Raw genomic sequence first — 12,908 nt, forward strand, 5'->3', positions numbered from 1 at the left:
AGGTTGCGAGGGGACTAGTGGAAGGGTGATTTTCTTGGTCTGCCTCAGTTACAGGGCCACATGCAATTGAGCAAAGCGACCTCTAGCGCTGGTTCTTCAGTCCTGCCATTCAGAGGCCTCATGGGTTGTTTTGAACAGGGTTGGGTTTGTCATTTCTTTACTCTGTTCCCAATCCCCAAGAGCACCCATTTCTTTAAGTTCTATAAGGCACAGGGACACTCAGGGCTCAGCCTGTCCTCTCTGGAGTCCACACTCTGTGCTATAAGAAGACATGATGAAAACCAGATGAATCCATCATTAGTAAGACCTCTTCTCTGGAGCTCCTTCCAGGCTGGTGCTCAGACACAGACATGAATCCCTCTCTTCCTAATTGGTAAAACAAGCCCCTTCATTGGGCCAGAGGAGTGGCTAACTCTAGTCAGAGCCTATCCTGACTGCTCCTTTCCCTCACGTGAAATCTCAATCCATTAGCTGCAGCTTATCCCACTTAACAGGAGGCCATCTTGTGGATTTCTCACAAAGCCATCTCACTAACTCACAGCTGCCAAAATACTGAACCGTGGTACTTTTTTCTGTATTTTCAGTCCAGAGAGTACACCTTTCCATCTTGTCTTCCTTGGGACTTCTTTCTGATGTTTGTGGTCTAAGAGCAAGACTCCTCTAGTATAATAATACATAATTATCTAATAACAGTGTGCATTGGTGGAATTTTGGTTTATTATCACAAATTATTTTGTGTACAGAAAACATTATTTTTATGTTATTGGTAAGTAATACCAGTGTAGCAATAGTGCATAAATGTTGTATGTTCAAAGAACATAAATCTCTCAGACAAAGAAATAGAAGTTCAAGTCACATGACTGTAGATGTGATTTTGTTTTCAATATTTATTATTTAGACTCAGGGAAACAGCCTTTTGTACAGCACAATTTGCATAATATCTCGATACATCCTGTGTACAACCACAAAACCATGACATTATTTTTTTTTTATTTTTACATAGAGTGAAAACCCAGACAGATTTTACAAGCATATCTTTGTACAATCAGCATACTGCTTTAAATAAATTTATACAATTTTCTCTTTTAATAGAATCTGGAAGCAAAAATCATATTAACAAACCACCAACTAAACATGCAACATCCAATGTGAAAACATTTAAATTCTCCTGGATCTACTCAAGTTGATTTTTTGATTTTGTGAATTTTCAAGAAGTCAAACTTTAGGTCGGCTGTATAGATTCTGATGGGTTGATAGCACACACTCTATTGAGCCATTTACTGTATATGATCACCTGAGCACGCCACTGGACATTTATACAGATACAGTCAAAGAGAATTTTTTTTTCCACATTCACATGCTCAATGCCAGACCAAATAAATAATTATTTAAATCTCTTCTTGTAGAAAAAAATGCTATATATTTACAAGGTTACAAATAAAGAAACCACATTCTCACAATTCACTTCAAGATAATTGTAAGACTTCTTGGTTTCCAGATCACCAGCAAACAAGAGATCAGTAATGGAAACAGAAAATGGAGCAATAGGAAAATTTAGGAGACAGCATCCAAACACTCTGAAGTTCAGATTAAAAAAATGAATAGTAAACCTTGATTCTATGTACTGTATGTGCATGTTAAACATTAGTTGTTTGTTGTTAGTGTTTTACATAATGAAAAATATATGATTGAACAATTTGGAATGTTAAGAACACAATACTGAAGAAAGGAGCATCTTAAGAACTGATTCAAAGATTTTGTGAAAAGGGATTCTGTCTCCATAAATTTATGTTCTATACAGCATTAAGCCACTTACTATGGGAAATGTAGATCCACTTTATCACAGAAAAAAAATGCAGCAATTTTGTATGCATATTTTGTTAAAACTTTTTGTAAACAAAAATGTTGATTTGTGCTGCTGACCAAAATGCCCCTTTAGTGAATATTTATTTTGCCTTCATTCAATAAAAACAGAACGCAAAAAAATTTTTTTACAAACATTGCATACAGCAATCAGGAAAAAAGGATTTAAACATAAAGTGCACAAACTCAATTTGTACCATTTAAGACCCAAAACAGGTAGAAGATAAGAAATAAAGATACAGAATAATATACAAACAGAAAGCAAATATTCTCTTTATAAGATTCATTTTTTTAGACAAAACATTTCTTTATATCTCCATACATTAAGAAAATGCATTCAAAGCACAAAGTCTATGTTGCATAGAATTACTTCAACAGAATCTATGGATTTGGTTATAAAAATTAGGTTGGCACGTGTTATAAGCACATTTGACTCTTTAACCAACCCTGTAGCTTTTAACACTGCAAGAGCATAACTGACATCTGTATTGTATGTGTATTCAACAGTTTATTCACTCATACCTCATAGTACTCAGTACCACATGGAAAGTCCGGAGACTATTTGGTCTGCTTTTCTCACTTTCCTTTTGTACAGTTATACAGTACATGATCACAATCATCCAATCAAGTGTAAAGGAAAGGAAGATGGGGATATTCGAGCACTGTATAAATCTAACACCAAATAGTGTTGGTCAGTTTTTAATGAGCTGAAAGCATACTATTAAAAAAAATTAGGCACTCATTTAAAAAAAAAATGAGGAAAAAAACAACTGCATTAGGAGCGCTGGTGTGAATAATGACGGTGAATGACACGAAACCTAGCTGCTCCAAGAAAAGGTAATTGATTGGAAAACACAGGAGCTAATGAGACCAGTGGAAAGGAACATAATGCAAATAACATCTAGAAATAACATCTAGTACTGTGAAGGACGACTGGCACCATAATGTAACACAGTTGGACCCAGGACTTCAGAACTCTAACATTGTAAACTTCCGCATTTTAGAAAAAAAAAAAAAGACACCAGAAGTACCTGTGACAACATTTTACAACAGTTATCTGGAATGTTATTTTACACAAAGAAGGCCGGGCAACAACCACAAATTATGGTACTTTGACACAAAATGAATCATTTCCAGTTTATCTACAGAATAATAGTGTCAGGACACTGAAATTTTAGTCCAAGGATTCAAAATACTGACAGGCAAGATTCCTGGTTTCTTTGGAGTGAAGAGCCTGCCTGAAGTTACAGTACCATTAACTGGAGGCAAGTTTTGCTTACTGGAGCCCAAGTGATTCTTGTACCTCTAAGCAAATGTGAGAAACAAAAACTGCATGCGTAAGACTGAAGCATGTGTAAGACTGAACAAAATTAAATATATACATGCTATTCTGTTTATTTTTATACTTAAGGGAAAGATCATAGCATTTTTATTTTCAGTGGAGCTTCTATGGATTCTACAGTATTTGGACATGACAAAGTGACTCTAACAAGCAGTTCATTGTAGCACCACATAAAGAAATCAAACAAAAATAAATAAAGCAATGAACTAAAAGCAAATGTATGTTTTTTTATTTAAAAAGTCTGCAGGTATGGCCATTACCAATGAGTCAGTCAGGAATGTCAGCACAATATATCTTAAGAATCCTGATTCATACATAATATTGTATTTCACTTCTCCATGTTTAATCCTCCATGGAAATACCAGTGTCACCTAACATGAATGCTCACTGTCATAAAGAGCAATCATTACAAATCCGTAAGCAACAGAGGTCTGTGCTCTGTTCAGACAAAAAGCCTTAACAGCCAAACCTTTGCAGATCTACTGTATCTACAACAATGGTGGTCACTGTTGAATAAAACTTTCAGTTCCATAACAAACCATTTCATGATTCAAAAGACAATATTTTAATTAAATGCATGTCCAGAACAACATTTTTCAAAAGCAACAAAGAAATAAATGGTGAACAGTGTAAAGCATATTAATATCATTTATAGTTAAATTTATGATTATTTGTGCATATACAGTAGTAGTGCTGTCCAATATCTTTCCAATTTCTGGCCACTTATTACTACCTTTATTATTAGAATTTCTATATACATTATTACACTGACTAATTACATATTTAGTATGTTTAGTAACTGATATGAAAAACAGGATTTTGGAAATATACAGTATATTGGAGACAGCAAGGCTCGAGGGAAAAGTGTTTAGTTCTTTAATTTAATACATGCATTTTGTACTATTTCCTTATTCAAGACAAAGGGCTTGAATAATGATGGCTGCATTTCCATGTTTTGCTGGCAACCCATAATGGAGTTTTAAATGTTCAGGAGGTCAAACCCCAATCTCACCCTCTTCTGCCAGCCTATGTATAAATATCATGCCTCTTGCTTACTCACTGGTCTGTCTCATTTTCACAATCCTCTCTCCTTCTCATCTTCACCTTCCATTCTTAAGGACGGGTTTTCATTGTCCTCAGGCAGGTTAGTTACCCAGGTGAAATTCACGACTCTTATTACTAACGTAGGGCTTGACCAAACTACTGCAATAAGAAATGTTTTGGGCTTTGTATTTTTATGACATAGTTTCAAAAGTATAAGAGGCAACCATTTTCACTTGTTCTAGAACTGTTCTTTCAAACGAATAAAAACAAAAAACATTGCAAGCACTGCAATGTACCGTAATGGGTGAATGATGAGAGTGGAGGAGAAAAAAAATGTTCCCTTCATATACCTTTGTGGCAATGTGCTGTTGACATCTCTTGGGTCCAGGGGATATTCTAACACTCCTGATAAGCACAAGATGCAAAAGCTGACGCCTTGGTGCTTGCCCAGGTCTGTACTGCATATTTAACTTACTGTTGTTTGACACTGAAAGCCAATTTGCTTCGTCTTTCACTCCACTGGATTTACACCTTCCTGTAAGTGCTCATAGGTTCTTTCCCATTTCTTTTTTTTTTGCATGTTGCTTGGCTCCATCTTCTATTCCTTATCCAATAATCTCCGCAAACCTTAAATCGCAATAGCAGCCATATTCTAAAAAAATCATCCCTGAATTAGTTCCAGTCCCCCATGGGAAACTAGGATCTGTTCATCTTATGTACGATACCAGTAATCTCACGAAACCCCAAACCCTTGACATCCTCTCACAAACCTGAAACAAAGAGCTGTTTTATTTATGAATGGCTCTGAGTGGAGCTGACTAGTAGTTTGTGCCAGTTTACAGATCGTTTTCTCAGGTCCACCTTGTCAAGCCAGACGTAGGCCTCTCCAATTAATGTCTTCTTCATAAACTTCCCTCCATTTGACACCAAAAAGAGCTGCATAAGGAAAGAAGGTAAAATGAAAAAAGTGCTGTAAATCATGCATGATATTATGTAAATCTCTTCTCACACCTACTGTAGGACCCATTTTACCAGAAGCCAATTAACCTACCAGTACATTTTTCGACCGTGGGAGGAAACTGGAGCACCCAGAAAAAACCCATGCGAGCACAGGGAGAACATACAAACCCCAAGCAGATATCACCCCAAGTCTGGAATTGAAACCAGGGCCCCAGCACTGTGAGGCAGCAATGCTATCAAGCTTGACTGCCGTGCCACTCAATATATATGTAATTTTTACAGTGTTTCCTAAATAAAGAGGACGTTGTCTACTGTGTACAGCTGTGTGTAACTGTTTATTCTGGGCAGGCTATTGCTGTGCCTACTATGGAAACACTGTTCTTTTGCCCTCGGTTGTACCTGTAGAGAATGGCCCGCTGGATTCATGTTGAACCGGAATGTCTCATTGAAAGATGGCTCGCGATCATGCCTGCACACCCTTGTCTTTTTCTTAATCACCCTCTTCTGCGTCGCCACATTAATGACATACAACTTCACGTACAAATCTGCAACGAAATCAACAAAAACAACTCTTTGTAGTTGAATGAGAAATACCATTCATGGTCAAAATATAGAGGTCTTCATCTTCAAGACCCAAAGCCACACCCTTATAGTGAGTGTCAAATCCACTGAGCAAAAGGACCGGTCAAGTGTTTGAAACATCTTTAACGTTCCAGAGGGTTACAACACTGTCACAGTGTTGTACCTATATTAAATAATGTCTTCTGTAGCTACAGGGATACAAACTACAAGGCAATTCATTTAAAACCAAGAATAGGAGATACAGTATGTTTTTCACAAAGGGTTGTGTCAGTCACCCAGCCATGTTTATGAAGCTGAAATAGGAGCACAAGAAAGTTCAGCGGCCCTTCTAGCTTCTTTGGATGCAAGTACTTAATTGATCTGAGGGTATCATCCAGCCATTTCTTGACAGAAGGCACATGGCTGACCAGTGTGGTTCACACTCCCACAATTCCTTGTGTCTCCTGTTCGCATTTTTAAAAGTGCATTTTAAAGTCTTCTGTGTTCAAAACTGAAAAAGATTAATTTCCTTCAGCCTATAGGATATTACTTTAAACCCAGAAATGGATCTGGTTGCTCTGCTTTGGAATGATGCCAGAGCAGCAATCTGTTATCCATCAAGCTAACCAAAATTGCACACCTTGTAATTCAATTTCAGACAAGGTCTTACTAGGGCACTGTGCAATTTTAACATAATATCCCTTTTTTTATTCTCCATTTTTGACTCATATCCTAACATTCTCTTTGCCTTTTAAAGTATTTTTCCATAAGTCACTTCAAGCCCCGTATTTTCCTTTTTATACTGTATTTATTCATTTATAAAATTGCAAATTAATATTTAAACATACGTCTGCATTAGAAGACTTTTAATTTCAGGTTTCTACACACTACTGAAGATTGTTTTTATTGTTTGGAATTTTCATTACATTATCTACACTTTTCTAAATCCTCCCATTATAATGAATATATTTTATTAAACAAATATTGTAGTATTCTATTATAAATGTTCCTTTTTTGGGGAGGGTTAGGATTTAGACACATTCAGTTATAATCCCAAAGATGGTATTTTAATGTATATTCCAAATATTTATTAAATACCAAATATAAAATACATATAAATGACAAAGTCTACTAATTGTGAATAGTCTTATTGCAGACTCTTGTTGTTCATCACTAATTACATCACCCCAGAATAGATTATCTGTACTCTATACCAATTCAAAACTTTTATGCTTACTGTAAAATGTGACCAGATCTTTTACAGAAACTTTATCAAAGCCATCTATAAATCTAAATGCTATTTTGCATATTTTCTGCATGTCCTCTACTGTTGTTCTTTGATACATTTACTTTTTTCAAGAAATAATTCTCAGCAAAATTAGAATATCTTAGTACTCAGAATTATTTGTGCCTTTCTGCAGAAGGAAAGAATTACCTGTGTGAACTTAGTCCATTGACAGGCTCTCCACATCTCCAAGAATAGCCAGGTCTTCAGGGTTTCCCTTCATCCTACTGTAGCTCGTTAATAATTAATCCAACCAATAAACTGAGGAAATTAACTAAGCCTTTTCAACCAGTGGTGTTAGACAAAACTGGCAAGACACTTCCACTCAGGGACCAGAGCTACCAGAATCTGTTTTTTATTACACCGGACTGAATAAATTATCATATTAAAAGCTACACTCTCATCTCTTACCTGGAAGGTGATCGGGAGATTTGAATTTATAGGTTATATTTCTACACTGAAGAATTTCCACTATCAACTGTTCTCCTTCTGTCTTCATTTCTTTCTTCAAAGCAATTTTAATCTCCCCCATGACTTGTGTTTTACCTGTATGGAAAAAAAAAGATTGACAAAAATAACCTAAACACACATTTTCCAGACAAGTATTGTAATATTTGGAAATACATAGAAATGTAAATGCAGAAATTTAAAATAAAGCCTAACAGTTTAATCTACACCTATCCGAGTTTCCGATAAATTATATTCTGTATGGCTTCAGTTTGCCCACAATTACAGGAAGTGTAATTATGCAAATTTCTCATGTATACATTTTGTTTATTTGGTTGTAAAATTATCATGAGATGTTTGCTGTCTGAGCAATAATACTGGCAAATGTGCATCAGTCTGTCACAGATGGAAAAAATACAAAATACAAAGTTTGTCATCTCATCTTACAGTATATTTTTGCAAAACAGAAAGGGCTTACTTTTCATTCCCTTAAGTTCACTTAAAGGCCAACAACAACTGTCACAGAGCACATCTTCAAGAGTTAATTAAGTTCAATCGTGCAAATATACTGCATCATAAATAGTAATTAAGTTTTAACTGAAATGCCCTTATCAAATGGATCAGACACCAAAGCTTTACAAGCAAGCCAGTTCATGATATTTTTAATTTTATTCAAGATTTCTGTTTACGCAGAAGGACAGTATTTGCTCACCAACCGGCATTTCTGTTTTTTCCCTTTTTTGTTTTTGGCAAATAGCCCTTTCTGAATGTGCTCACGATTTAACTTTTAAATCCCAAAACAGCCTTTCCTTTTATTCAGAGCAACACAAAACATTTATGAGATACGGTATCTGACTTGAAAACCAACAGGTTGAAATAAGTGTGGTTTACGTCATCCTGGCTAGGTTTAGCAAATGTGCAGAATTATGACACTTTTTTTCACTCTCATCCAGGCAGACCAATCAGCCCTCCAGTGAAATCCACTTCTCATCTCCATCTCTGTTATGAAGTAATACAGCCCCACTGGATGAACAGAAAGGTTGGAATATTGGCTCACTAATCCTGTACAATGCAAGGAGGGTTTAGGCTGAGGAACTGCAAGGTTGAACCAGTCTGTAATTCAGAACAAATAGCAAGGAATTTAAATACCCGTTTCCAGTCAATTAAATTAAGAAATGTATTAAATTCTTGAAATTCAGTGCTAATAAATATTTCCTATAAAATAAATATTTATTTCTTGAAATTAACTGAAAAGAACTAGTCATAGACACTCATTTTTATATATTAGGGTACAGTAACTCTAAAAGAAGTAAGCTAAATTAAAATAATACTGCTATTTACAAGTTTAGTTTTTATGACATCTTTTTAAATAAATACTCTGAAAAGATTATTTCCAGAAAGAAAATCGCATATGACAGGATATGTAAGACACAATTTTTAATTCCTTATATAACCATTTTTGAAACACTTTACAGAAAAAAGTCATAATTCTCCACACTAATCATGACTACAAACGTTTGAGTATAAAACAGTCATTAACAAAAAAAGTAAGAAAATGCTACAATAAGCAAATCTCTTCAGCGGCTTTACTCATGCACTCAGAAGATCAATCACATCTTCTACAAAATGAAAAATACTTTCAAGTAATTAAGACTTCACCCAGCTCAAAACACATAAACAGAATGCTCCACGCTACATTATCATTTACATTGTAGAAAGGCTTCAAATAAGAAGAGGCCATTCGGCCTTTCCAGCCCATTAGTTAGTAAGTAGCTAATTGTTCCAAGAATCTCATATAGTCATTTCTTCAAAGAAGCTTGGGTATCAGCTTCAAAAACATGCCTGGGCCGGGGTTTTTTTGTCCCATATTCAAAAACCCCAAAAAACCTGATCGGGGTTTTTTTGTCCCATATTCCCCCAGCCCTTTCAATAAAGAAGTGCCTCCTGTTCTCGGTTTTTAAATGAACTTCCACGTACAAGTCAGGTGAGAGGGATTATTTCCTGTGACGCATCCAGTAGTATCTTCATGATGCTGCTGCCCAGTATTCAAGGATGGAGGTGTACTGTGTGTCTAACTTAATGCATGAAAGCTCATCACCCCATTCAAGACTTAAAGGTCCTGTCTTCCACACACAGTAAGACTGCCAACCACTCAGGTGCAAAGGAACTCCAACAGAAACAGCAAACTTCGTTAAGTTCGTTAATATCTTGCTAATGAGGTCTCTTATGCAATTTGTACTGCTAATCACACACAGTCTTCCCCTCAGGAGCTCAATCCATGCTCTACGATTAAGTCTCTTAATCAGTTCCAGGGAGTATGCCCATGGATTGAACTGCCTCTATCCTACAGGGAGCCATCTGCACATGTTGATATCCACTATTTATAGACCTGATCGGGGTTTTTTTTTCCCCTGAGAGGTAATGCTATTCAGAACAAGCTAGCCTAGGAGTTGCCATGTGTGTGTATTTCTGAGAACTTCGAAATACAGTTTGAAACCAGCTTTTTGCGTGGCTGCAATATACTGATGTGCCGAATAACCCATTTTAAAGCATTTAAGAGAATTTCGTGGGAGTGTGTCAAGTGACCATGGAACAAAATATAAAGATGATAAATAACATGTTTGTTAAAAAAAACTCTTCCTTTCCATGCCTGTCACGACTAGCACAGTATCACTAGTTTGTTATGTTTTTGAAATGGCAACATCATCATCTTCCTTTGTTATGGATAATCCCAAAAGGAATTGATTCAATACTTGGAAATTAAGATTTTTCAAAAAAAAAATTTCCAAAGCAATTTTCTAAGCAAACTTAAATTAAAAAAGAAACAAAAAAGTACAGTATAAGAAATACAATATGCACACAATGCAAAATTGTTACTTTGTGTCATGTTTTACATAATCTGTCCACAAGGGGGAGAAATTAAACAACTGTACATGACTTATGTTGAACAATCTTACCCATGGACTGTACTACGGGTTGTATAATGATTTATCCTGTGATGAATCAATCTTCACGGAGTATCTGAAAGTCATTTAATATTTTGTATAATAAACAATACTGGAATAAAGTCTAAAATAATACACATATGGGTTTTAAAAACATAAAATACTCATTAATAGTATAAATAGTAAAGGTAATTCTTTATATCATGATCATAGTGACATTATTAAAAACACAGATCTAGCCTTTCAATAGTTCCTTAATGGTGTTCACAGCTCTTTGGAAAATGTGTTAAGGATACTTGGTCTAGAGTCCTGGCTGTTTTAATGATCTTGCTTTAGCTTGAAGTCCTATATTCCACCAAAACCTAATCAGTCCTTGTCTATATTTATATAAAGTAAATCACAGATTAATCTCACTCAAACTGAGCCTGAAAGGCACAAACATTAGAATGTAAGAAAACTTAAACACATGAGATGGTCGTTTAGTCCATTCTGCCCATTCTGTAGTGAATTGATCCAAGGGGCTCATCTAGCCATTTCTTGAAAACTGCCAGGGTATCTTCTTGAAAAACATAGCTGGGTAAACTCATACCTCCTTCCTGGTTTCCACATATTTGACCAGATTAAAAATGTCTCATATTATTTCCACTTTCTGCTGTGAAAAAAAAACTGTTTGGTTTCCATTAATTATTTTTAATAGAATAAGAAGAACTAAAATTTCATTCCAACAATACCTTCCAAAAGGTGCCCAATGGCACTTTTGCAAGGAACCACTGACCTCTATAGATGTGCAATTAATTTCACTCCAACGCTGTGAGCTAATTAACCATTTCACCTCTCTTTTTAGCACAACTAAAACAAAATTACCCTTAATACCAAAATGAGTTGTATTTGACTGAATCAACAAACAAATGTTCTGTATGTCCATCAGACTTTTTGTACTCCAGAAAAGACGGACTGTGGGAAGTGTTTTAAAAAAAAGAACACTGAAGTCACAGTGTGTGTACAGTGTGTGGAAAAAAAGAAAAGTCAGCTGTGTTTGCACTCGCCTCCGCTTCGTGCTCAGTTATTGGAATAGAACAAATACGTTTCCCTCAAGGCAACATGACAACAAAGGCATCCAAGAGGTAATTAAAAAACACAGCAGAGAACAGAGAGTAAAGAAAATCTGAATAACAATTTGTTTAACATAATTTAGTGGTAGTTATATTGGCATTTCCATTATGTTAGCCACTGCTATAAAAAGAATCCACTACGAGATGCTACTGTAATATGTTCTTGTGAGCCAAACTGTAATGAATTCAAAACGGATGTTTACCCCAAGTACTAACATCCAAAATATACACCTCATTCTTTTTTTTTAAATTAAGTTCTTTTGTGTGGCAAAACTAATCTATTTTGTCCACCAGAATGTTGTTATTGATGTACTGCAGCTATCGCTGATAAGAATGAATGTGCCTGGCCAGACGAAGGGCCATAACAACCATAACAACCAGAGGAAGCCTTTGCCGATTTCAAATCTCTCCGTAGTGCTGGCAGTTATAAGCAAACCAAACCCCTTCTGGCAGGAGCTGGTCACTGCTGGCTTAAGACAGCCCAGATCTCTTGACTTATAATAATTGCTTGCACTTATATAGCGCTTTTCTGGACACTCCGCTTTACAGGTAATGGGGACTCCAATCAATGTGCACCAATGTCCAACATTGCCAATGTCCACCTGGATGATGCGACGGCAGCCATAGTGCACCAGAACGCTCACTATACATCAGCTATCAGTAGGGAGGAGAGCAGAGTAATGAAGCCAATCCATAGATGGGGATTATTAGGATTATTGGTAAGGGCCGATGGGAAATTTGGCCAGGATGCCGGGGTGACACCCCTACTCTTTTCGAGAGACGCCCTGGGATTTTTAATGACCACAGAGAGTCAGGACCTCAGGACCTCGGTTTTACGTCTCATCCGAAGGACGGCTCCTGTTTATAGTATAGTGTCCCCATCACTATACCGGGGTATTAGGATCCACACAGACCGCGGGGTGAGCGCCCCAGCAGCAACTTTAGTTTTTCCCAGGAGGTCTCCCATCCAGGTACTGACCAGACTCACACCTGCTTAGCTTCAGTGGGCTGCCAGTTGTGAGCTGCAGAGTGATATGGCTGCTGGCTAATAGGCCCAATCTAATCTGTAGAGCAGGAGTTCTTAATTCCTGGTCCTGGAGACCCACACACCTGTTGGTTTTTGTTAAAGCCAAGCCCTATGTGACACAATCAAACCCTTCATTGACTTGGAGTTTTAACTGCTGTATTCTGTAAGTGAAATAATTTCCCAAACTTGAGACTAGAAACAAAATGCAAATATTGCAATGAAGCAGCTTCTTAGATGGAGTAAGGCTTCAATTTCTTAATGAAGGTGGAGTAGAGTGAAAACTAGCAGGTGTGTGAGTCAGCACGACCAAGCCTGGGAACCA

At 36.5% G+C, this 12,908-nt stretch overlaps 1 protein-coding gene across 10 annotated transcripts in view; it reads right to left on the minus strand.

Moving 5' to 3' along the window:
• Positions 1–872: 872 nt before the first annotated feature.
• The window catches only part of pclob (piccolo presynaptic cytomatrix protein b), a 136,478-nt gene continuing 124,442 nt past the window's right edge, over positions 873–12,908 (minus strand). For all 10 annotated transcript variants that reach the window (XM_069192593.1, XM_069192589.1, XM_069192586.1 and 7 more), the window contains 3 exons: positions 7,467–7,601; positions 5,609–5,754; positions 873–5,185 (listed from right to left, as the gene is read on the minus strand). In XM_069192593.1, coding sequence (XP_069048694.1) covers positions 5,042–5,185; positions 5,609–5,754; positions 7,467–7,601 — 425 coding nt within the window. In that variant the 3' untranslated portion in view covers positions 873–5,041. The remainder of the gene's footprint in view (positions 5,186–5,608; positions 5,755–7,466; positions 7,602–12,908) is intronic.

Source organism: Lepisosteus oculatus, chromosome 7 (genome assembly GCF_040954835.1).
Source record: "Lepisosteus oculatus isolate fLepOcu1 chromosome 7, fLepOcu1.hap2, whole genome shotgun sequence".
Taxonomy (NCBI): Eukaryota; Metazoa; Chordata; class Actinopteri; order Semionotiformes; family Lepisosteidae; genus Lepisosteus; species Lepisosteus oculatus.